This window comes from Schistocerca americana, chromosome X (genome assembly GCF_021461395.2).
Source record: "Schistocerca americana isolate TAMUIC-IGC-003095 chromosome X, iqSchAmer2.1, whole genome shotgun sequence".
Lineage (NCBI taxonomy): Eukaryota > Metazoa > Arthropoda > Insecta > Orthoptera > Acrididae > Schistocerca > Schistocerca americana.
The window spans coordinates 895,550,306-895,576,486 of record NC_060130.1 but is presented as its reverse complement, the minus strand read 5'-3'; the positions used below and the strand labels follow the sequence as shown (position 1 = coordinate 895,576,486).

The 26,181-nt window shown below is 40.2% G+C and overlaps 1 protein-coding gene across 1 annotated transcript in view; it reads left to right on the top strand.

Moving 5' to 3' along the window:
- Nucleotides 1-18,478, top strand: part of LOC124556380 (gamma-aminobutyric acid type B receptor subunit 2) — a 328,860-nt gene extending 310,382 nt beyond the window's left edge. Inside the window, exon 15 of the mRNA XM_047130343.1 lies at nt 17,770-18,478. Within this exon, the coding sequence (XP_046986299.1) occupies nt 17,770-18,263 (494 nt within the window). The 3' untranslated portion in view covers nt 18,264-18,478. The remainder of the gene's footprint in view (nt 1-17,769) is intronic.
- The last annotated feature ends 7,703 nt before the right edge of the window (nt 18,479-26,181 follow it).

Genomic DNA, 26,181 nt, shown 5'->3' with positions numbered 1-26,181 from the left:
ATAATATGAATTTTTGAGTTACATAGGTGATCACGACATTATTGGTAATGTTTTACTGTTGAAGATGTTCAAAATGCTCTCCACTGCCAGTAATACAGTGTCTGAAACGCCGATGTAAATGTATTTGGTTGCCATTCACATGGATTCACAGGTACTCACAGTCGCCTCTCTCATTTCATCCCGCGTACGTGGCTTTGTGACGTACAGGATGACCTTCAGATCTCATCACAGAAAGACGTCAAACGGCGTTAGATCTAGAGATCTGGTTGGAAACTCAACACTTACTCATCGGTATACCCACCTCTCAACAAATGTTGCAACCAGGAATTGCCACAATTCATGATGGTAAATTAACGGTGTCGTCGGAAAAAAAATTCTTCAGCTCGGTTCAGTTGGTGAACAGCTGGTAAAATTCGCTCCTGCAACATGGTAAGGTGCTTTACACCTGTCGCTGTTCCTCCAAAACAGAATGGCCCTGCACGTCCTCCGACAAACATATCACACCACATTGACAGCACAGGAAGATTACAGCTCGTTCTTCCGTAACATGGGGATTATCTGTTGCCCAGTACACACAAATATGGTGATTGATGGTTCCATTCAATTGAAACGTCGCCTCATCAAACCAGACAATAACGTCAGTCAGCTGATCGTTATTGCAGACTCATTCAAAAAATTCGAGACGCCTACTTGAATCGTACTCATTCATCACGTGAGCTGTCTGGGTATACAGGATTATCCAATTTGCTTGCTATAAAATGCGATGTATATTTGATTTGCTTACGCATGATTCGCACGCTGCTTGCCGTATAGACTTCTTTGGGCACCACATGAGAACTTGTTAACACTGCATCCACCTCTCTTTTGTCCGCTAGTGATATCTTACTGCCACACCGTCCCTTCTTCCGATCATGCACACTACCTTCCCTCTCAAATTTGTTGCGTAATTTCGTTTCTGTCGAAGTGATGGTGACGCAGCAGCTAACTCTGCTCGCCATCGGCTCTGCACTTCTTTCGTGTTTTCACCTTTCCACTAACAGTTTAAAATGCACTTTCTTGGCTCCAAGGACAAGTATCCAGCCATCTTGTTATTTAAGTGGCAATTGAAAATAAACACAAGAAGAACAAACGAATGGTTACATGCATTAGTCATGAGAGCACCATATAATCGCATTTGAATCAGGTTATCATTATCATTAACACCTCCTCGATTATTAAAGTGAACCCCCCTTTGTGGGACACCCTTTATAAGTAATAGGAGCGAACCCAAAATGGAACCTTGCGGGATTCCTTTTGTGATTGCTAACGAGTAACTAAAATATTCTCTCCTTCCAACATCTTTGAATTATCCATCATTCTGTTTCTATCCTACATAAATGCTTCGCAAGCCATCATACGATGCACTGTGGGGAGTATCTTGTATGACCACTAGTCATTTCCTTTCCTTTTCCACTTGCAAACAGAGAGAGGGAAAAAGAATTATTTATATGCCTGTGTACGGGTCCTAATTTTTCTTAACTTTTCTTCGTCGTCCTTGTGCGAGATGTACGTTGGCGGCAGTAGCATCGTTCTACAGGCAGCTACAAACGCCGATTATACAGATTTCTCAATATTTTTACACGAAGAGAAAGATGTCTTCCATCCAGGGATTCCCATTTGAGATCACTAAGCATCTCCGTAATAATTGTTGATCGAACCTACCGCTAACAAATCTAGCACCATGCCTCTGAATTACTTTGCTGTCTTCCTTTAATCCGACCACATGGGGATCCCAAACACTTGAACAGTACTCAAGAATGGATCACGCTAGTGTTCTATATGTGGTCTCCTTCCTAGATGAGCTACACTTCCCAAAATTCTCCCAATAAACTGAAGTCGATCACACATTCAATTTCATATTGCTTTGCAATTTTACACCTACGTATTTAATCGTCTTGAATGTGTCAAGCAGCATACCACTAATACTGTATTCGAATATTACATGATTTTTTTTCTTAGTCCTCTACATTAACTTGCATTTTTCAGCATGCATTGCAAGCTGGCATTCATCACACCGAACAGGAATTTTATTTGAGTTTTCATGTATCCTTCTACAGCCACTCAACGATGATACTTTCCAATATATTACACCTTCCACACCAAACAATCACAAACTGCTGCTCACCCTATCGTTAGATCGTGTATGTATCCTATCCCTCTAACCTGGGGCACTTTTGGCGATACCCTTGACTCGGTGAACTTTTGTCTTCGAAGACAATGTACTGGGTTCCATTACATAAGAAGTATTCGATACACTCATTGACTGAGAACCTATTCCACACACTCGAACCTTCGTCAACGGTATTCATTGAGGCACCGTGTCAAATGCTTTCCATAAATCTAGAAACATGGAATCAGCCTGTTGCTCTTCATCCATGGTTCGCAGGATATCATGTGAGGAAAGGGCAAGCAGAATTTCGCACAAGTGATGCTTTCTAAATCCGTGCTGATTTGTGGACAAATGCTTTTCCGTCTCCTGGATGTATATTATATTCAATCGTAGAATATGTTCAATAATTCTGCAGCAAACAGATGTTAAGGATATTGGTCTGTAATTTTTTTGGGTCCGTTCTTTTCTCTTCTTATAAATAGGAGTCGCCTACGTTTTTTTCCAGTCGCTTGCTTCCAAGCACTGGGCGAGAGATTCGCGATTAATGCAAGCTAAGTAAGGGAACAATCGCAAAGCACAATTGGGATTCCCTCCGGACCTGGCGACTTACCGGTACCTTGTTTTCAATGTCTTTCAGTTACTTCTCGACGCCAGGAATGACTATTACTGTGTCCTCTAAACGGGAGTCAGCGCGACTGCAGGAACGACTTTTTAAACGGGAAATTTAAAACTTCAGCTTTCCTTTTGCTGTCTTCTGTTGCCACACCAGACTGGTCGACGGGCGACTTGCTAGAAGCTTTTCACCCGCTTATTGATTTTACGTAAGACCAAAATTTTCTCGGCTTTTCGGCAAGAGCTTTCGTTAGGGTAAGACGGCGGAAGTCGCATGCCTTACGCATCGATCTTTTTATAGACGCATGAATTTCTACTAACTTTTGCCTGTCGACATTCCTGCATTCTTTTTCGAATCGAGAATGCCATTTACTCTGTTTTCTCAGCATTTTTCTAATTTTGCTGTTAAACCACGGTGTGTGTTTCCGTCGGCACGTACTTCCCCAGAGCGCGATTTTCACTCAGTTTAAACTTTTATGTCTCTCTAAAAGTTTTTAAATATGATTCCCCCAATTGTGTGTAAAGCCGTCAAGTCCATAAAACGGAAGTTTTTCGAAGAAAGTAACACGAGCAATGTAATCAAGCTCCTTGGAAAGATCACACTACCAACTGGTGATATTTTATTGTTTAAGGCTTGTGCTGCGAGTATTTGGTAAGTGAGTGTATAAATAGCGTTCCCAGTCGACCAACCCTTCTGGAATCAAAACTGCGAATATGCTAAGTAAATTGTTTATACTTAAATGAGAGACTATTCTTCAGTACATTGCTTTTTCGAATATTTTACTAAAAAGATGTCAGTAAGGAAATTGGATGATAATTATTTAAGTCTTCCTTGTCACCTTTCTTTTGAAGAAATTTAACAATTTCATATTTTAATCTGCCTGGAAATTTTTTTTTGTAACTTTTATGGTTCAGATGGTTCTAAGCACTATGGGACTTAACATCTGAGGTCATCAGTCCCCTAGACTTAGAACTACGTAAACCTAACTAAATAATTATGAAAAATCCGCCTCGATTGCACAAACTACCTGGTGTTTACCTAGGTTTAGCGTTGTTAACCACGCCTTCCTCAGAACAAACATAAAACAGCTTGCCTAAATAGGGTTAGTCAAAGGCTAAAATCAACACCTACAGCGGCAAGACTCCATAAAAAATTTTTACAAATACACGGTACATATGTTGTTGTGTTGTGGTCTTCAGTCCTGAGACTGGTTTGATGCAGCTCTCCATGCTACTCTATCCTGTGCAAGCTTCTTCATCTCCCAGTACCTACTGCAACCTACATCCTTCTGAATCTGCTTAGTGTATTGATCTCTTGGTATCCCTCTACGATTTTTCCCCTCCACGCTGCCCTCCAATGCTAAATTGGTGATCCCTCGATGCCTCAAAACATGTCCTACCAACCGATCCCTTCTTCTAGTCAAGTTGTGCCACAAACTTCTCTTCTCCCCAATCCTATTCAATACCTCCTCATTAGTTACGTGATCTACCCACCTTATCTTCAGCATTCTTCTGTAGCACCACATTTCGAAAGCTTCTATTCTCTTCTTGTCCAAACTGGTTATCGTCCATGTTTCACTTCCATACATGGCTACACTCCATACAAATACTTTCAGAAACGACTTCCTGACACTTAAATCTATACTCGATGTTAACAAATTTCTCTTCTTCAGAAACGATTTCCTTGCCATTGCCAGTCTACATTTTATATCCTCTCTACTTCGACCATCATCAGTTATTTTACTCCCTAAATAGCAAAACTCCTTTACTACTGTAAGTGTCTCATTTCCTAATCTAATCCCGTCAGCATCACCCGATTTAATTTGACTACATTCCATTATCCTCGTTTTGCTTTTGTTGATGTTCATCTTATATCCTCCTTTCAAGACACTGTCCATTCCGTTCAACTGCTCTTCCAAGTCCTTTGCTGTCTCTGACAGAATTACAATGTCATCGGCAAACCTCAAAGTTTTTACTTCTTCTCCATGAATTTTAATACCTACTCCGAATTTTTCTTTTGTTTGGTACATATGTACCAAATTAATAATATTACTTATCTCAGCCCTGTGTGTGCTGCCTCACCCCAGCTAGCTCTCCACCGAACTGAGGCACCGCAGGTTGCTCACATGCGCGGCTATCGAAATCACTGCGCATGCGCGCGGCCAGGAAACGCTCTTCTTATGCATGGGAGCGGGATTACAAAGTTAACAAGGATCGGGACCTAACTGATTGCCAAAAGTTGTCGCACAAATAGCAAATTGAGCAAATGATAAAAGCGATGATGCGGGAATTAAGACATATTTAATAGCAACGCACGACAAATTTGTGCACGGATGGTAAATCAGGCACAAGCTAATATGGAGGCCCTAGAATTAGGCAGAAATTACAACTAAACTAAAAAGATAGCTACGCTAGGCAAGCTGTGCTATGCTATGCTAGGCAAGCTGTTTTATATTTGTTCTGAAGAAGGCGTGGTTATCCACGCTGTAACCTAGGTAAACACCAGGTAGTTTGTGCAACCGAGGCGGATTTTTCATAATTATTTCGATACTTAACGATTGCTGACGCGTTGCAATGCTGAGAGTTCTTGAACCTAACTAACCTAAGGACATCACACACATCCATGCCCGAGGCAGGATTCGAACGTGCGACAGTCGCAGCAGTGCGGTTCCGGACTGAAGCGCCTAGAACCGCTCGGCCACAGCGCCCGGCAGTAACTTTTATAATTCCATTATCTTCAGTGGAGGACGTTGGTGGTACTTCTATTTGTAAACGTTTTGTGGAATTACACTTTTAATATAGGTCTATTTTCTTGCTTCTCCTGGTTGTGGATCTATGTACGAATGTTTGATAGTAACCACAAAATGCAAGTAATAAGCGTACAACACTTTATGTTACACATACCACACAGCAGAGCATGATCGCATACGTGTACATCAAAACAAAAAATCCGAATAGAACGTTCAGTCCAAAGGTCCAAATAGGCGACTACCGCATATCGATAGTCAACACAGAAACATCCCCCCCCCCCCCCCCCCTCCGCAACCTGAAGCATGGGAAATGACGAAGGATTGTGTCGTCGGTGGTGTAAGTGACAGTCCGGCGGGACTGAGGAGTCGACGACGGATCGTCAGACATGGTGGGTGTAGGCTCGACCGTTATGGTGGGCACCTAGAAATCGCGGAACCATTGGGGAGACGTGCGGGACGACCCGCTCTGGTGACGGGCACGGAGTGTGGTAGTGATGGAGTGTGTCACTGAAGAAATTGGACGACGATGGTAAAGCCGTCGGCATACGGACCGTGCATCAGAACGTTGAGCGTTGAGCGTGCCGTGTTTCTGACGTCACAGCATGGAATAGCACGTTCGGGAGTCTTTCCGAACGTGCAGAGCAATATCTGGCATGTCAGATATTCTGAGTGTGCGTCTGAGCGTTGACCAATGAGATGGCACAACGCCACCTACGTCACACGCACGCCCTCTCCCTTCAGCACAGAGTTGTGAGGCGCCATATTGGCATTCTTTTCAAGCCTATACGTATATATGCCGTTCCGAGCACCAGCAAATTGAGAATCACTGCAAAACCCGTTGTTAACTGTGTGATTTGTTCCAACAAAATAATGAGAAAGATCATATTCATGGCAAAAGAATTATTGTAACTTGCGTATAATGAGAGTAGGCTATTTGAAGGCAGCGACACACTGAAGATCCACCCAAAACGCATTGTTCTTGGTACAATGTGTTATAATTAAATTTCAGTTAGTAAAATATCTACGATTAAAGTTTTTAGCAAGAGGTAAGATACTATGATTAGATGCAGAAAATGTGATGTTGGTTTAGCGTAATAAATGGCGTCACTGTATAACAATGAGTTTTTTTGCTGGGACGGTGGTTCGCGTCCTGACACAACAATTTTTTTCCTAACATTCGCGTTTTTATTAGGTTCTGATACTTTATTATTAGTTTAATATAAGTATAGACTATAATGTTTGATTTTATGTAAATACAAGTTCACCTTTTTTGAGGGGTGACTTTGTTCGATTGGCTAAAGGACAGCATACGCAACTTGTATAAAGATATTTTGATCCTTCTTTTTTTACGCTTCGTAATTCACATGTTGCAAAGATTCTGCTACTGGGTAGGAACAGTGACCAAGTAAGACTGACCTTGGGGTTTCACTAAAATGTGGGAATGATGAAATAATGTTTATCTTATGCGGAGAAGTATTCCAATTTTGTAACGCACTGTTTGTAATGGAACTTTTATAAGCCTGTGTCCTTATTGATAGGACATGGTACTTTCCTTTTCGTGGACGATGGTGAAAATGTGCGTTTTAATAGAGCTAACGTGGGAATTTAACGCGCGCTCGTTCAGTAAACAGTGTGATTAACGAACTAGAAACACCCCTCAACTGTCGCTTGAGTGCGTTACGATCGCGTATACCACGTTGGGGTCCACGTACCGTATGCACATGTCGCATCATTCCTAAGCGTTCAGAAGCACGTTGAACTTGGCACGCTCAACGTTAACATTCGGCAGCACGGTCCGTGTGCCGACGGCTTAAGGCATCCGCCTGAATCGATGAAGACAGAAAGATTGTCTTCATCTGTGGCAGGCGGAGTGTGGAAGGTGCGAAGCACCGTAGCGTAGCCAGTGGAAGGATCCTCCACAGAGCGCGGATGAGGGAGCAGCACGAACAGCACCTCATCTCGCAGCTGAAGAGAGAGATCGTCGATTGGGTGGGTACACTGAGACATCGATGACGAATCTCGCGAAGCCCGAGTGAGTGGAAGAGGGCGACGGTTCCTGAGGCATGGTAGCAGGCACGCACGAGGAGGTAGCAGTCAAGTGGATTTCCGCATCAAAATGGTTGAACAGCACTGCTTACGCATCACTTTCACTGAGAGGGGCAGCACACAGTGTCCGTTGGTTGGTATTATGGGATAGGAAGTCTGCACTGGACGATGACTCGGTAGAAGCACAAGGAGAGGCAGTGGAGTCGTTCAGGATCCATACAAGTTTCACGCAGTTGAGCAACACCGTATGGTATTTGTCTTGGAGACAAGTGTCGATAGTGTTCACAGCACGGGCAATGACCTTTTGGGGACCCGAATATGGAGGTCGAAAGGCAATCCAAACACACATACTCACACAGCATCACGTATTCGCAATGTGGGAACTCTTTATGTAGGAACACTCGAGGCATAGAGTGACATGCGGGCCATGTGTGAGCGTACAGATTCGACAAAGGTAAGCAGCTCGGTCAAAGCAGGAGCAGCATCATTCTCGACAAACTGGGCTGGAAGATTAAGAGTGTCCCTGTACAAAATCTCAGCCAAAGAGGCGCGTAGACCGTCTTTGAAAGCAGTGCGGATCCCTAAGGAACCCAGGAGGTGTCATGGCGTATAAAAGCAGTTTTTAGAGTCCTGTGCCTACGCTCCAAGAAGTCGTTACCCTAAGGATGATATGCCGTTGTGTGGAATCTGTTAGAGCCATACATATCACACAGTTAAGTGAAAAGTAACGACTCCAATTGCCACCCATGGTCGGTGGTGATGGATGGCAGCTGAAACGTGCGAGCCAGTTACTGATGAACGCTCAGATAAAGGAACTGCTTCGACCCACTTGGTGGTGCGATCAGTAATCGATAATATGTACTGACAACTGCCTGAAGGGGGGTAAGGACCCAATGAGGCTGAGGTGAACATGGCGTAATCTGCCTTTAGGGGTGTCAGACTTGCCTAATGGCAGTTGGACGTGCCGACAAATTTGGCTACGTTGGAAAGGGAGGCAGCCCAAGACCCAAGCACGGCAGTCCTTGTTAATGCCCCGCCACACGAAACGCTCGTGACCAATCTAGTAGTAGCCTTAATGCCAGGGTGAACCAGGTTATGTAAGGCCGAAAAAGCTTGAAAGCGAAGAAATTCAGGAACCAGAAGTACGGGAATACCCGTGGAAACATCACATAAAATTGGAGATATCGAGCCAGGTATAAATTGTGTGTCCCTTTGGAAGTCAGATCTGGAAGCTGGAGAGATCTGGAGAGGTTGAATAAGAGTTTCTGACCATTCTTTCCACCAACCTGTCGTCTTCTAGAGTTGTGTCCCCAGAGCAGAAGACAGCTCGTCGGTCGTGGGATCTTCTTCGGTGGAGGCTGCTATGCTGTTACCTTGAACCTGTGATTATGCTTTTTATGGGATGCCAACTGCCCAGGTTAGTCTCTATATCTACAGAGGGCAAGATCTGTAGTACTGACAATGATGGTAGGCGATACTTCTCATTAATGTATCCTGTTTGGTTATTATTTAAATGTTCACACATTTTACTCTGTCTTTTACAACACTCGACACAGCTTTCTTAATTGTAAGGTAACTTTTCCATCCAACTTCCGACATAGAGATACGTGTCCGTCCCTCCAGAACGCTCGAAACAGAGTTACATATCCGACTCTGAAGAACGACCGAAACAGAGTGATTAGCGCAGCCAAAGTACTTCGTCTCCCGGGCGCGCCAAAGCGAACTGAAGGTGTCCAAAGCACTTCAGTTGCAATATCGTTACACTTACGTTTCCCAAAACTAGTGAAATTTAATAAACAAAAACCATAGTCTCGTACGGTGACCATCAGAGATTGTCATACTGAAAACATTAAATACAATGAAAAGAATGTAAATAATTAATAAGAGTAGTTAGGCGTTTTGGCTCCTAACACCCGAACGTGCCGACCAATCAGAAACAAGTTCAGTACAATTGGCGGACTCTCCCACGGGACTGGTACATACTGTACCATATCTCGCTTGTACATCGCTCCACTTTTGCACCATACGCTACTTCACGTGCATCAAGCTGCATCAAGGCGAGTTTTTAGCAAAATAAAATACTGGCGGCCACAGCCATGAATATCTCACAGGGAGGTGACGGGATTGTATGATCATGGATGCAGAAGGGTCGTTGACCAAGTCCAGCACATCTGCATCCAGAAGTAGTTGTCTCGTGAGTTCGTTCAGGCCAGTGGCAGAAGAGGTAGCATACACAAATGACATCCAGTCTGCCCCTCTAGTGTAACAGATATCAGTCGAATATTGACATAAGAGGTCCATATGGCGAAAGCGGAGAGGGGTATGCCAGGCAAGGCGTTGCAAAGGGCCCCAGCCAACGGTCAGTGGTCTGTGAACAATGACTTCTCGTCCCTCGATGTCCTTTCAGAAGTCATGTGTAGCCTCTTAAATGGCCAGGAGCTCCCTGACTAAGGCGGAACATTTACACTGAGAGGGTGTAAGATTTTTGGAGAAGAAATGCAGAGGCTGAGAGAGATCACATACATGTTGCTGCAAAACAGCTCCGATGGAGATTTCACTCGCATCAGCAGTGATGGATAGGCGAGCATCAGGGATATGATGTGTGCCAGCGTGACTGCATTTGTAAAGGCCGTCTTGAAGTCACGGCAAAGAGCACTTAATGTCTTGGGACCACTGAACCTTATGAGAACGGAAGTGGTTTTTTTTTTTTTTTTTCCTCCAGCCAAAGCGTTGGTTAAAGAGATTTGAAGACAGACAGCACGGTGATCATGACGTCAAATAATGTTCGTCGTCCCAAGAAACTGCCTCAATTCTCAATAGTTTTCAAGGAGAGGGAGTTTACTCATGAAATCAACGCGATTTGACGTCGGGCTGATACCCTCAGATGAGACTAAATGTCCAAGAAACTGGATGCGGGAGCATAGGAGTTGTGAATTTTCGTGGTTGATTTCCATAGCGTGGTCAGAAAGGACTCGTAGCACCTGTTGAAGATGACGTTCATGTTCCTCGATGGAGGAAGAAAAAATGAGGGTATCATCCCGGTACGCGAAGCAAACTGGAAGCGAAAACAGTATAGAATCAATAAATCACTGCCAAGTTTGAACTGCGATTTTTAGACCATACGGCATGAAGCAGCATTCGAACAATACAAACAGGGTAGTGATCGCTTTTCTCGGAATCTTTACCTTAACGTCCGAATCTGATGGTATGCTTTGCGGCAGTCGATCACACTGAAAACTTGCAAATCGTGTAGTTCCTGGGCGAAGTCCTGAATGTGGGGAATTGGGAAGCTGTCCAAAGACATACGAGCGTTCAGTTTGTAGTAGTCCCCACAGAAGCGGAAAGAACCGTCTTTTTTTACCATGTGAATAGAGGACAACCAGGTGCTATCGGAAGGGCATACAATACCCATATCTAATACGGGGTGTTCAAAAAGTCTCTCCGCAGTGCCGTATGGTTGTTAGCCGCGCGTGCCGTATGCCGCAGAGAATATACCGAAATGAAACTCACTGAAATACAAGTTGTTAATTTATTGAGTATTCACATTAAATGTTGAAAGTGTCCCCCCTGTTGTTGGATACACAATTGAATTCGTCTAATCATGTTTCCAAACACAAGCTGTAAAATTTCTACTGTAACAGAAGTAGTGAAAGTGGATATTGCAGTTTTCAATTCATCGATGGATTTTGGACGGTTTTTATAGACAGTTGCTTTCACTGCACCCCAGAAGAAAAAGTCAGGTGGTGTTAGGTTAGGCGATCGTGGAGGCCAAAGTCCCTGTGAAATTATGTGATCACCAAAAACATCAGCAAGCAGTGACATTGAAACATGAGCTGTATGCGCGGTTGCACCATCTTGTTGAAAATAACCGTTCAGTATTTCACTTAACACAAGTTCTACATCTACATCTACATTGATACTCCGCAAGCCACCCAACGGTGTGTGGCGGAGGGCACTTTACGTGCCACTGTCATTACCTCCCTTTCCTGTTCCAGTCGCGTATGGTTCGCGGGAAGAACGACTGTCTGAAAGCCTCCGTGCGCGCTCGAATCTCTCTAATTTTACATTCGTGATCTCCTCGGGAAGTATAAGTAGGGGGAAGCAATATATTCGATACCTCATCCAGAAACGCACCCTCTCGAAACCTGGCGAGCAAGCTACACCGCGATGCAGAGCGCCTCTCTTGCAGAGTCTGCCACTTGAGTTTATTAAACATCTCCGTAACGCTATCACGGTTACCAAATAAACCGGTGACGAAACGCGCCGCTCTTCTTTGGATCTTTTCTATCTCCTCCGACAACCCGACCTGGTACGGATCCCAAACTGATGAGCAATACTCAAGTATAGGTCGAACGAGTGTTTTGTAAGCCACCTCCTTTGTTGATGGACTACATTTTCTAAGCACTCTCCCAATGAATCTCAACCTGGTACCCGCCTTACCAACCATTAATTTTATATGATCATTCCACTTCAAATCGTTCCGTACACATACTCCCAGATATTTTACAGAAGTAACTGCTACCAGTGTTTGTTCCGATATCATATAATCATACAATAAAGGATCCTTCTTTCTATGTATTCGCAATACATTACATTTGTCTATGTTAAGGGTCAGTTGCCACTCCCTGCACCAAGTGCCTATCCGCTGCAGATCTTCCTGTATTTCGCTACAATTTTCTAATGCAGCAACTTCTCTGTATACTACAGCATCATCCGCGAAAAGCCGCATGGAACCCCGACACTATCTACTAAGTCATTTATATATATTGTGAAAAGCAATGGTCCCATAACACTCCCCTGTGGCACGCCAGAGGTTACTTTAACGTCTGTAGACGTCTCTCCATTGATAACAACATGCTGTGTTCTGTTTGCTAAAAACTCTTCAATCCAGCCACACAGCTGGTCTGATATTCCGTAGGCTCTTACTTTGTTTATCAGGCGACAGTGCGGAACTGTATCGAACGCCTTCCGGAAGTCAAGAAAAATAGCATCTACCTGGGAGCCTGTATCTAATATTTTCTGGGTCTCATGAACAAATAAGGCGAGTTGGGTCTCACACGATCGCTGTTTCCGGAATCCATGTTGATTCCTACATAGTAGATTCTGGGTTTCCAGAAATGACATGATACGCGAGCAAAAAACATGTTCTAAAATTCTACAAGAGATCGACGTAAGAGATATAGGTCTATAGTTTTGCGCATCTGCTCGACGACCCTTCTTGAAGACTGGGACTATCTGTGCTCTTTTCCAATCATTTGGAACCCTCCGTTCCTCTAGAGACTTGCGGTACACGGCTGTTAGAAGGGGGGCAAGTTCTTTCGCGTACTCTGTGTAGAATCGAATTGGTATCGCGTCAGGTCCAGTGGACTTTCCTCTATTGAGTGATTCCAGTTGCTTTTCTATTCCTTGGACACTTATTTCGATGTCAGCCATTTTTTCGTTTGTGCGAGGATTTAGAGAAGGAACTGCAGTGCGGTCTTCCTCTGTGAAACAGCTTTGGAAAAAGGTGTTTAGTATTTCAGCTTTACGCGTGTCATCCTCTGTTTCAATGCCATCATCATCCCGTAGTGTCTGGATATGCTGTTTCGAGCCACTTACTGATTTAACGTAAGACCAGAACTTCCTAGGATTTTCTGTCAAGTCGGTACATAGAATTTTACTTTCGAATTCAATGAACACTTCACGCATAGCCCTCCTTACGCTAACTTTGACATCTTTTAGCTTCTGTTTGTCTGAGAGGTTTTGGCTGCGTTTGCTCTTGGAATGAAGCTCTCTTTGCTTTCGCAGTAGTTTCCTAACTTTGTTGTTGTACCACAGTGGGTTTTTCCCGTCCCTCACAGTTTTACTCGGCACGTACCTGTCTAAAACGCATTTTACGATTGCCTTGAACTTTTTCCATAAACACTCAACTTTGTCAGTGTCGGAACAGAAATTTTCGTTTTGATCTGTTAGGTAGTCTGAAATCTGCCTTCTATTACTCTTGCTAAACAGATAAACCTTCCTCCCTTTTTTTTTATATTCCTATTAACTTCCATATTCAGGGATGCTGCAACGGCCTTATGATCACTGATTCCCTGTTCTGTACATACAGAGTCGAAAAGTTCGGGTCTGTTTGTTATCAGTAGGTCCAATATGTTATCTCCACGAGTCGGTTCTCTGTTTAATTGCTCGAGGTAATTTTCGGATAGTGCTCTCAGTATAATGTCACTCGATGCTCTGTCCCTACCACCCGTCCTAAACATCTGAGTGTCCCAGTCTATATCTGGTAAATTGAAATCTCCACCTAAGACTATAACATGCTGAGAAAATTTATGTGAAATGTATTCCAAATTTTCTCTCAGTTGTTCTGCCACTAATGCTGCTGAGTCGGGAGGTCGGTAAAAGGAGCCAATTATTAACCTAGTTCGGTTGTTTAGTGTAACCTCCACCCATAATAATTCACAGGAACTATCCACTTCTACTTCACTACAGGATAAACTACTACTAACAGCGATGAACACTCCACCACCGGTTGCATGCAATCTATCCTTTCTAAACACCGTCTGTACCTTTGTAAAAATTTCGGCAGAATTTATCTCTGGCTTAAGCCAGCTTTCTGTACCTATAACGATTTCAGCTTCGGTGCTTTCTATCAGCGCTTGAAGTTCCGGTACTTTACCAACGCAGCTTCGACAGTTGACAATTACAATACCGATTGCTGCTTGGTCCCCGCATGTCCTGACTTTGCCCCGCACCCGTTGAGGCTGTTGCCCTTTCTGTACTCGTATGAATAGGTACAGAATATCACTGCAGCATCGTTGCGCGTTTATTGTTTCGTTGAAAAACCCAGACAGGCGAACAATCATACGGCACGCGCGGCTAATAATCATACGGCACTGCATAGAGACTTTTGAACACCCCTAGTTCCTGTACTACAGCCTTAGCATGACGTAACTCGGTAGCGTTAAATCGGAGAGGTCTGTGGTGAACTGGTGGTCCGTCCGTGATATGCAACCTATGGCACGTACCACTAGTAATCGCGCCAACTGACGCACTAGTCACTAGTCAACTAAGCGGGCGATGTCGCAGGAGAAGTCTGAGGTCCGGCACACGACACATACTCCATGTGATCAAAAGTATCCGAGCACCCCCAAAAACATACGATTTTCATATTAGGTGCGTTGTGCTGCCATCTTCTGCCAGGTACTCCATATTAGCGACCTCTGTAGTCATTAGACATCGTGAGAGAGCAGAAAGGTATGCTCCGCGGAACTCACTGACTTCGAACGTGGTCAGGTGATTGGATGTCACTTGTGTCATATGTCTGTACACGAGATTTCCACACTCCTAAACATTCCCAGTCCCACTCTTTCCAATGTGATAGTGAAGTGTAAACGTGAAGGGACACGTACAGCACAAAAGCGTACAGGCCGACCTCGTCTGTTGGCTGAAAGAGACTGCCGACAGTTGAAGAGCGTTGTAATGTGTAATAGGCAGACATCTATCCAGACCACCACACAGGTGTCCCAAACTGCATCAGGATCCACTGCAAGTACAATAGCAGTTACGCGGCTGGTGAGAAAACTTGGATTTCATGGTCGAGCGGCCGCCCATAACACATCACGCCGGTAAATGCCAAACGACGCCTCGCTTGGTGTAAGGAGCGTAATCATTGGACGACTGAACAGTGGAAAAACGCTTTGTGGAGTGACGAATCATAGTACACAATGTGGCCGTCCAATGGCAGGGTGTGGGTATGGCGAATGCCCGGTGAACGTCATCTGCTAGCGTGTGTAGTGGCATCAGTAAAATTAGGAGGCGGTGGTGTTATGGTGTGGTCGTGTTTTTCATGGAGGGGGCTTGGATTTGTGAGACATGAAGAGGCGAGGTGTGGCAAGGCCTTTATCAGAATCCATTGTCTCTGACCATTATGCGAGGTCTACAGCATAACATGGTGAAGAAAATATGAGAACCACACAAAGTCAGGATCACCGCTGTGGAGCTAGTAACCACAAAACGCCATACAAGTAGTAAGCATACGACACTTTATGTTGCATATACCATATTACACATCAGAACATGATTGTGACATGTAAATCAAAACAAAACATCCAAATAGAACTCAAGTCAAAGAGGTTCAGTCCAAAGAGTTGAAAGTCGCCACAACCTGAACTATTTAATCCTATTTTTGATGCTACATTTGGAAAGTGATTGTTAAAAATACTTGCAGCTTGTGACTTATCACTCACAACAATGTCATTTAGATTAATTGTTGTGGTATCTTGGACACTAACTGTTTGTCCAGTCTCCTGTTTCACAATAACTGATGGAGTTTTAATCTTAGTATCAGTGTTATTAGTTTCTTTCAGGATGTGCATATTTCTGGATATTTTAACAAGTTTCCAGCAGTTTTTTGTAGAATGCAGGTAACATCAAATCTTGACTTATTTTGGCCTTTATGTAAATTCCCCTTTTCATCTTAAATGAGATTTTAATCCATAATAGCTATCCATGGCTTAATTGCTTTTTATGGAGTTTCTGAATAACTTTTTAGAAAAGCTACTTTCAAACTCTGACACAAATTCACCATGGAATATAGAGAATTTCATATTAGCATCTCTTTCTGTGTGCATCTCACCCCATGCCTCCTCTTTTAACTTATTCTTAAAACATTACTCCCTATTTTTGTCAATAAGCCCCACTGCTTGTACGAAAATGTCTCAGAGTTGTGGGGTGCTACATTGTTTATTCTATTAATTAGGCATCATGATTAGAGATTCCATTAACAAACAGGTACACTTTTATTGTTTCAGCCTAAGCACTCTCTACAAACATGTTATCAATCAGAGCCCTGCTACCTTGCTGCATTCGAGTTGGAAAATTCACCACTGAAATCAGACACAAACAATCAAATAAAGATCCTAGTTCATTTTTTCCTTTCGGAATATTTTAAAAAATATGCACACAAATCTACAAAAACTATTAACTTTTCTTCTTGTCTGACAAGTACCTCAATAATACAAACGGATTTCTCATAAATAACTGAAAGTTTCCTAGACAAAATCTATAGACTGTTACAATTACTAGAAAAGTATTCTGCAGTGACAACTTGCAATCACATACTCCTAGGTTTGGTCTACACAAAAACTTCTTGTTCCAATATTTTTCATTTTGCATCCAACTTTTACATATGTTCAACTCCTCATTTTTCCATATGAAAATGATGCTAGTCTATAACCCCTGATATTTAACTTCTCTATGTCTGTGGTTTCAGAGTCACAGAACATCAGATCAGAGTTTTTCACATCTTATAGACATACAAGAAGGACGTATGTCTTGTATTTCAACCCCTCATGTTCTGATGAAACAAACTAATTTTATTTTTCTGGAAACTGTTACACATATTGTGGTCCAGTTCTATTCTAATTTGAGACTTTCTGTCTATAACATGACTCCAACACAATAAAATCTGACATGAAGAAACAAAAAAACCATCTGTGCAAGTAAAAAATATAATAAAATAAAGCTAAATGCTTCCCATCATCTGACACAAGAGCACAAAATAGAGTCATTGCATTATTTTATGTTAATTGTTTTATCAGCTACATCACAGATTAAAACAGAAAAGGATAAAAGTCTTATAAAATCTATCACATTTTTACTATAAATATGTGTGACACGCAGCATAAGTCTGACCATCCAGATAAATGCCACAATGGTTACTTTGAAAGGGAGCAGCTGATTTCCTTCTCTGCCCTAGACACGGTCTGAGCTTGTACTTCATCTCTAACAACCTTGATGTTGATGGGATGTTAATCCCAATCTTCCCTCCCTCCTTCTTCCTTTTTTTCGCTTAGAAGTCAAGTACAGATTTCTAACTATATTTAATAATATCGACTTTGTGAATATCAGCTATTGTGGATGTTGTCAGTTACATTTAGGGTCTACTGGATGTGTGACTACATAATATTTTAACATGTCCCAACATTTTTCCTCAGTTTCAGGTTGCCTTTCTGAGGGTCATGATCTGCACACACCAGGAGCTTTTACTCATAATAACACTTGACCGATTTCCTTTCACAAACAATATTGTTTATTATGTACATCTTCCTTTTCTATTGTGCAGGCTCCAAAAATCTGATATTACATAAGTGAACATATTCAGACTCCGTCATTTACCCACATAATTCTTCTGTCATGTAATGAAAAAAGTAAAATTATTCTTCTTTGCAGAAGCTGACAGATCTGAGTCCACAGTGATCCAGCGATCAGTCTCAGAGAAAAGTCATGAAAGATCAGCAGTATCACACAGAACACCACACCAGTATGTTCCACAAGAGGTGGAACCAGTTACAAAGAAGAGTCCTGCTGATTTGAGAAACTGTAACATTGATGCAATACCACCTCTGAAGCAACAGAAGTCAGCAATGTCTCATGTACACAGTACACCAAATGTGGCTACAATCCGTGGTGGACTGTATTCAACAATCTCATCATATAAGCCCCATGGAAATTATACATCATCTAAAACTGTTTCGTCATCATCTGTGTTGAATGTCTCGGGAATGTGCTCAGCAGTTTCAGAGGGAGAGCTTTTGGATCTAGCAATTCTCCCAATTTTTCAAAAACTGTTGAGTGAAAGACATAAATCTAAAACTGGGTATGGAGCATCAATTGCTTCTTGTCCCAATATTTCCATAAAGTGTGACATAGTTGAGTATTTATAGTTCCAAGTTAGAGACTGTGTATTTGTTTAGATGGATGATATAATGAAGTTTCATGTGAAAATAGAAAATTGTTACATGTGTGTTGAAAGTTCTAAAATTTTTATCTGAGTGAATATTCAGTCTAATGTGATGGAAAACACTTGAGTACCTCACAAAGAAGGCATGCATCTCAAAGAAATTCACCAGAATTTTTAACTTATCTCTTACAAGTTAAAGAAACATGTTTATGTGAGAAGCAAAAGTTAAACTACTATGATTTCTTAAAGTCACTGCTATAAGAAACATATTGAAAATGATGAAATGAATGTTGTTATACTTAAATGTTTTTGTTTCAAGGTGTTATGTCATAATTACTGTTGCTGTTTTAGAATGTAAATTTTATATATATATATAACTGTTGAATTGTTCAGATGTACTCAAAATGTTGTGTGACTGTGATTTAAATGCATGTTTTTGATCCTGTGTTTCCATTGATTAAGCCCTAGAGCATAAAATGTTTTCATTCACTTTTGCTGTTTAATGACTTCTGGATGTGCGCTTTAAATGTTTTCGTAGATTAGTCATATATCGTATTGTTTCAAGTGTTGTAAATTTGATTACATACCAATCTTCCCCAAATTTGTTCACTACATTCAGAAAGCTGTTAACAGCAATCATGATTTTTTTATCTTGTAGACCAGTAACCTCTGTATTATAAAAGTGCTCACCATTTGGAAAATATAAATATATACATATGTGTGTTGGAATATGTACTCTAATGTTAAAACTGAATGTCTTGCTGCTTGCAACAGGGTGATGCAGGTTCTGTACCTCTTAAGATAATCACTTGGGGAAGAACAAGCATATAAGAGTCATAAACACTCATTTCATTAGACTATTAGGCATATCAGAGTTTGTACATATTTTAATGTCTTCGAAAGCCATCATGGTAGGGCCTAAATCTTCAAAAAAGGCAGGGAAGTGTCTGAGGAGTTGTAGTTCAGATCTTTCACTAAACTTGTGAGAAGAAATATTTTGTGTGTGGCAGAGCATCCTTATTCATCTCATGCTGGTTTCAGTTCATCAATTCAGATATAATAAAGACGTATTTCTACATATACCTTCACTACATCTAAAATTTCACTACTGTTGATCCATTACCAAAAATTACATAATGCTGAAAAGGAAATTAAATCCTACCCATAAGAAGTTTCATCAAGAGGCATTTCAGCAAGCAATTATGTAGATGCAGCAGTTTTGAAATTTATTTATAATTGCTACTGCTCATAAGATAATGAGATATCAGGGTTCTTTATCTGGCATATTCTTTAACTATTATATTTGGAAATGCTTCTGGCTCACTCTCACCATCATTTGCTTTCCAATTAACTCACCTTCTCATTTAAAGTCTGTTTCTTACATACATTACCCTCACTACTATATTACCTACTGAATGGTCTTCCTTTGCTGCTGGTGTACATGTCTTTACAAATGCAGTCCTTTGTGTATAATATTTTTATACTGTTCACTTTTGTTACTGGCATGTTTGTGGATCTTTACGATGTTTTCATTTTCTCATACTGTACGCTATTCTACCAGTTATTTATCATCAACAGGCTGTTTTGTCTTTATCTTGTGAAGTTTATTCCAATATTTCTCTCCTTTTATACAAATGGCATATACTAAGTTCTCACATGAAAAAACCACACACTCTCATCCCTATCATTATAGTCTCATTTCTCATCTCAAGCATTGGAGTTAATCTTCACTGTCACCCATTTTTCAGACTCTCCCTATACATGTCTTCAAAGTAAACTGCTAGCATCAATTTGTACCTGAACATTCTTGATCATATAAGTAGATTGAGAGTTTCTCCTGTGAAATTTTCTTCAAAAATTTCTCCTGGCTGTGGGTTTTAATTTTATATATGTAAAAGAATATGCACTTTTCTGTGCCCAGCACATGGTGTCTCCCAGCCATGTGCTATATTAAAGAATCATTGCTCACAACTGTGTAGGCACATATATAAGAAAATCATACAACTACTTAGATCTGATTTTACACCACTGTTTTATATATGTGCTTATTTGTAAGACCTGTGGTATTTAGTAGTAACAAAAGCAAATACTTTTTACTTGTCATACATCACTAGTTTAAAAGCCACAGAATAACAGCATGGTGACTTTTAATTGTACCATGGTGCATTTCACTGACATTTTGTTACAATGCTGTAAGTGTTATTAACTTATAACAATATCCTATGTGTACACCTTATAAAGAAGTGAATTTTTTATTGTAATATAAGACATCAGCTTGATAACATGAGATCTACAGACTGGAGAAGAAAAACAAAAAAATTGATCACTTCTCATCTATTTGTAATTCTGACAATGAAATGCAAAGAGTCACAAAACTAAACATTACAATTCCACACAGTATTTGGATTCCTCAGAGAATAGCTGGTGCCTGGGAGATTTACACTGTGCCATTCTGAGAAATAACTTACTCAGTGGTATAGCTGACCTCAGCAAACATAAAACCTGCATGACACATTGCACATTGTAAAAAGAATGACTAACCAGCTCCTTTTATCTGAGAGAGCAGGAATACTTTCCTTTTCTAGCATATGGTAGAGGACCAGGTGCCAAGTTATTCTCTTCATACTGTAATTTTGTCAGTCCAAGACACTTCACAGAAGTGTCTTGGCATAAATACTTACTCTCTTGTAAGCTTTGTGGCTCCAATTACATATGCCTCCGTATCCATGCAATGGTTCATGGAGTATGGCTGTAGACAAAGATGATGTTAAGGGGCAACTCTCTTAATTGTAAATGACACTACTATGTGTCCTGATATAATAAAATGAAATATATTCTGAAAATCAGAATACATATCATAGAATCAAAGGTGATAAGAATAATGCCATATGTTGGTAAAAGCCAAGGCTGTAGTTGAGTGAAAAAGTCTTGAATAACAAAAAAACTATTTCTGTCTGTAGCTCTAGAACCAAATTCAAATTAAGAGTTTTGATTTTGGCGTCACTACTTACCAGTGAAAATATAAATCACTGAAGAAAGAAAAATCATATTTTCTGTCACTTCAGATCCCTTCAGATGTGGTTACATTATTTCTCCATTGCTATTACCATCTACTGTCATGGATATTTTGTTCTTGTTCTGAAATACATTAAAAATAAATACAATGTCATGGAAAAAGATAAATTTCTTTATCTATTTCAATATTCAGTAGCAGTTCAAGTGTGCTGGCCTCAGAGGAGAGAAGAGAGAAACTAAGGCAAAATTCTTAAACTGTGTTATATGAGCACACTAAAGAAGAATACACACGAACAGAATAAAGTGACTTACGTAATAGCATTTTTCAGTTCTGACTGTTAAGTAAATAAACAATAATGTTACAATGTTGAGTCTGCTGTTGTGTCTATGAGAGATATTTATTACCAAATACTGCTTTGATATGTGGGTGTGCAGACTATCAGCTAGAGGATGTGAGTAGAGGCTTCACATGCATGAGTGTGTCTTTGTGTAATTGGATAAGTAGGTGGTATGTTATAAGACATCATATTGTGCTAACAGCCTGGTGGTATACATGTATATATTTTGTAGATTACACACTGAGTTAATACGATAACGGAAACAATTTTGTCAAAAAGAGCATTTTGTTTGAATATGCAGATGTTATACACTTTCAGTTCTTGTCAATTCAGTACACTGATTAAGCAAATTGATGAATGGAAATTTTCTGTGTGTCTTTCCCATTGGAAGTTTTGCTAAGGGTAATTAAATATAATAATGTCTGAACATGCCAGCATGTTTTGAGGAAGCTTAGCCTAGAAAAAGAATGTAAAACAAAGAAGCAAATGTTGAAGAGGATTGTTAAAATTCATACACTGTGTAGTAAAATTCAAAAGATGCTACTAGAGCTGTAAGATGGAATCTTAAACTCCATTGGAGATGATACAATATATGAAACTCACTGCAGTAACACAAATGCAGTTACTGTAAATGAGTGCATTATTAATGACATAACAAAAGAAAACAGTGATTTTAGTTCTCAAAAGCCAATATGTGTTCTTTGTGGTGTTTGTTGTGTTGAATCATAATAAAAGATGGTTTTGACTATCAAAAATACTTTTATTTTTCATTTTGAAGAAACAATTTATATAAATGTTGTTAATACGTGTAATGTGCTTTACTCCAAGCAAGTAATTCCAAGCATTCTATAACAGGCATATAATAAACCATGAGGTATCAGAAGTGGAAATATAACACACTGTATGCAACCACATTTTTAGTGCTTTAAGAACTTTTAAGGACTGCTCTCACTCTATAATTTTCAAAGGCAGATAATGATTAATAATGGCTCATATATAATTAATGAAAGTTAACAAGGAAATGTATATCTGTGAACAGATTATGCCTCAGCAAGTGGCAGAAATATGATTGTGCCTCAGCAAACAGAAGCAGTATCGAGCAATGGACAGGCAAGTAGAATGGACAACAAATACAATAGTTTTCTGGCACCCCCTTCCCATACCCCCCCCCCCCCCCCCCAGACACACACACACACACAAATGAAGGATCACTAGAAGAAAAGCTGAAGAAAAAAATACATACATGTTAATGCCAAAAGATCAGGTGTAAGAGAAAGAGACAAGGAATGGATACAAATAAAGTTGTAAAACTACTGTAGGCTACCTTAGACTATCAAAAGTAAGTGTAGACTGTGGTAGCTTTCCTAGTAGGTTTGGTCAGTTAAGATGTAACCACAGTACCTGTACATTAGGTGTGTTGCATACCTATCAGGTGTTACCTCATTTCGATCACTTTGTTTGTGCATGCGATCAGTGTCTTATTAGATTTCCCTAGAAACCAGAAGTGGTAAACCATCTAGAAACTGAGTGAGAATATATAAAGGACTGCATAACCTATGGAACATTTTCATTCTTCATTGTTATTCTCTTGTCTGTTGGTTCAAAAATAAACAGTATTTATGAGAAAATTAAAGTTGTCAATATTTATGAGTACTTCAGATTTTATTCAAAAATTGTTGATTTCTAACACGAAACAGAGGGATGTTGTAGTAAAAATAAACCAATACAGATATATGTTACAGCACTAGAAAATACAATTTCCTCAAAAAAGAAAAGATAAAATTAAAACAACTGCAGAAGAATGACATAACAAACATTGATTCAATATTTCATTGAAATTACATAGAACATGTTGCTGTTATTGATCAACAATATTTGCACTCATCAATAATCACAGTAAACCCTTGTCTTTGATCATGATTAAGAACGTTCTATTGAGTGTAAACTGTACTTGCATCAAAAGTAATTGCTTTGGTTACACAAAAGTGCAGAAGTTATGTGATCAAGTAATTTTTGTTACTTTTAAAATGCAATTTATGTTTTGTAAGGATATAGAGTACACAATGGACTAACACTGGATGATGTGCAGTTCTAATTATATGCAAAACAAACAAAATACAAAGAGAAGTCGTAAACTATCAGTTTCTCTCACAAACATTCATTTATGTTTCTTTCCCTACTTATGCTACCAATACTACTGGTAATCCTACAATTTACTACCTCACTTATTTACTGTACCAAAATGACTGAACTGTAGTTTTGGTACAGTGCAGCTCTAGATGCAATGGATGAAATAAGACTGAAAAGTAAAAAATGGTGAAGGTAGGAAGATATAAAGACTAGATATTAGCAGAGACTGAGGGCAGAGAATTACAATAAGGGAAACATTGCAGGGGTATTTCAGTGTTGTGTGCGGATAATAAAACCTGATATTGAGGGGGAAGACATGCATGCATGGAAGAATTCTCAAGCAGTCATTGAAGTCAGCCAACTCATGTTGTGCATTATGTCATGCTTCAGCCCTTGATCACAAATTCTCAAAGACCATTCTTCCAAATGGATAGTCTGTTCTTATCTGCGCCCTTGTAGAATGCTCTGCACTGTTTGCAGTGAAGGTGGTATAAGATGATTTCACATTTAATGGAATAAGAAATTCTAGTGGCATGGCTGGAATAGGCAGTTGTGAGCAGATGTAAGGGAAGGATACTGCAACTCCATCTTCCACATTAATGTGAACATAGGATAATGATAATGCATATGGCTAGGCCAGGAGCTCCACTGGCCAGGAATCAAACCCGAGTCCCTTGCATGGCATTCAGCCTCTCTAACTACTCAGGTATGGAGGTGGACAATAATATAAACCACAGAGCAAGAGGCATGAAGCAGAAGGGGTATAGGGATGAAAAGCTATAAGAAATGGATTGAGAACATCACTTACAGAGATGTGTGAAGGATAATGGGGTACCCTTCACTTCATGGCAAGTGATATGTTGCTGCTATCCCAGAAGATTCCTCTCCACTCCTTATGCCCCCTCCCCTCATGTGTGCACACACACACACACACACACACACACACACACACACCATAGTGATCTGTCCTCAATATTTCCCCTCAGTATTTCCCTTGCAGTCTGTGACCCTTTTTCCAATAACAAATTTTATCCATTCAAGTTGCAACAATCCTTATCCCTCACTGATATAATTGTGTAAAGCAACAATACTCAGGTGAAAGTGCCCATAAAATATCTGCTAAGAAAAGTGACAAAATAGTAAGACATTGAACTCACATGAGAAGAAGTGGCATAAAACCCCTGTACTGTCATCCAGATTTAGGATTTATATGGTTACCATAGATTGTTAAGGAGAAAGAACGGATAGTTCCTTTGAAAAGGACTCAGTCAATTTCCTTCCCTATCCTTACCCAATTTGAATTTGTACTCTTTCTCTAACAATCTCATTGATAGTGAATGAAGCTGTGACACTCAAAGAAGAGGTAGGAAGAAATATAATGAAAATACATGTAAAAACCAAAAGTGCAGACTGTCAAAACAAGGCAACTTACTTACAATTGGTAATAGATAACATGTGGTCAGGCCAGTCAGTGAAAGAATTCCAGTCATTGCAATTTGGCAGAACTAGAGAAACAAAAAAGGACCCAGTAATGAAACTGACCTAAAAATGTAATGTTCTGGTGGGTGGGTTTGAGTAAACAGAAGAAGAGAACAAACACAGTACTCACATTGTCTGCTGTTTGACAGCCATACGGTAGGAATGCCAATCACTACTATGTAGAGGGCCATGGCAGAGGTCCAGAAGCATGGTGTGGAGCAGGCATCAATGGTGTACAAGCAAATAAACTGACATTATCTATGATGATACAGAAAATCTGGATTAACTGGTCTGAGCACTTACAATACTTCTTTTAAGAATATAATAGAATATGAACAAGCTGTGGTACACTGATAGGCTAAATAACTCTCCAGCATGTGACAATTTGAGACTTTTTAGGTAACAAGGTAAAATAAATGACCAAGGGATAAAAATAGTGATAATAGCAACAAAAATTAATGGTAATATAAACCATACTAAGTAAATCATCACTTGTGTAATACATTATGGGCTCAAGTGACAAAAATAAAATAACATATTTAAAAAACCATCACAGATCTAAAATGTGCGTATAGAAATGTAAGCATCAAAGCAACACACCAAGATGATTAGGTTGGGCACTGTACATTATACCAAGTAATAATGAAATGGAAAGGTGACTAAGAATGGAAGCAACTAAACAAATGGGAAAAAGTAAGTCTGAAACTCACAGACTAGTAAAAATATGTGCCTTAATTTGCAACAAGGCAATGGTAGATAGGTCAAATGAGTGAAGAGGGGAGTACACAGAAAAACCATGATTAAAAAAAGGTAAGAAAAACTATACTAAGTGACTGATCATATTTGTAAAATACATTATCTGCTCAAGTGATGTATAAAAAAGGTATAAACACAAAAACTGTCATAAAAAACCTAAAATGTGAGTGTAGCAAGCCAAAT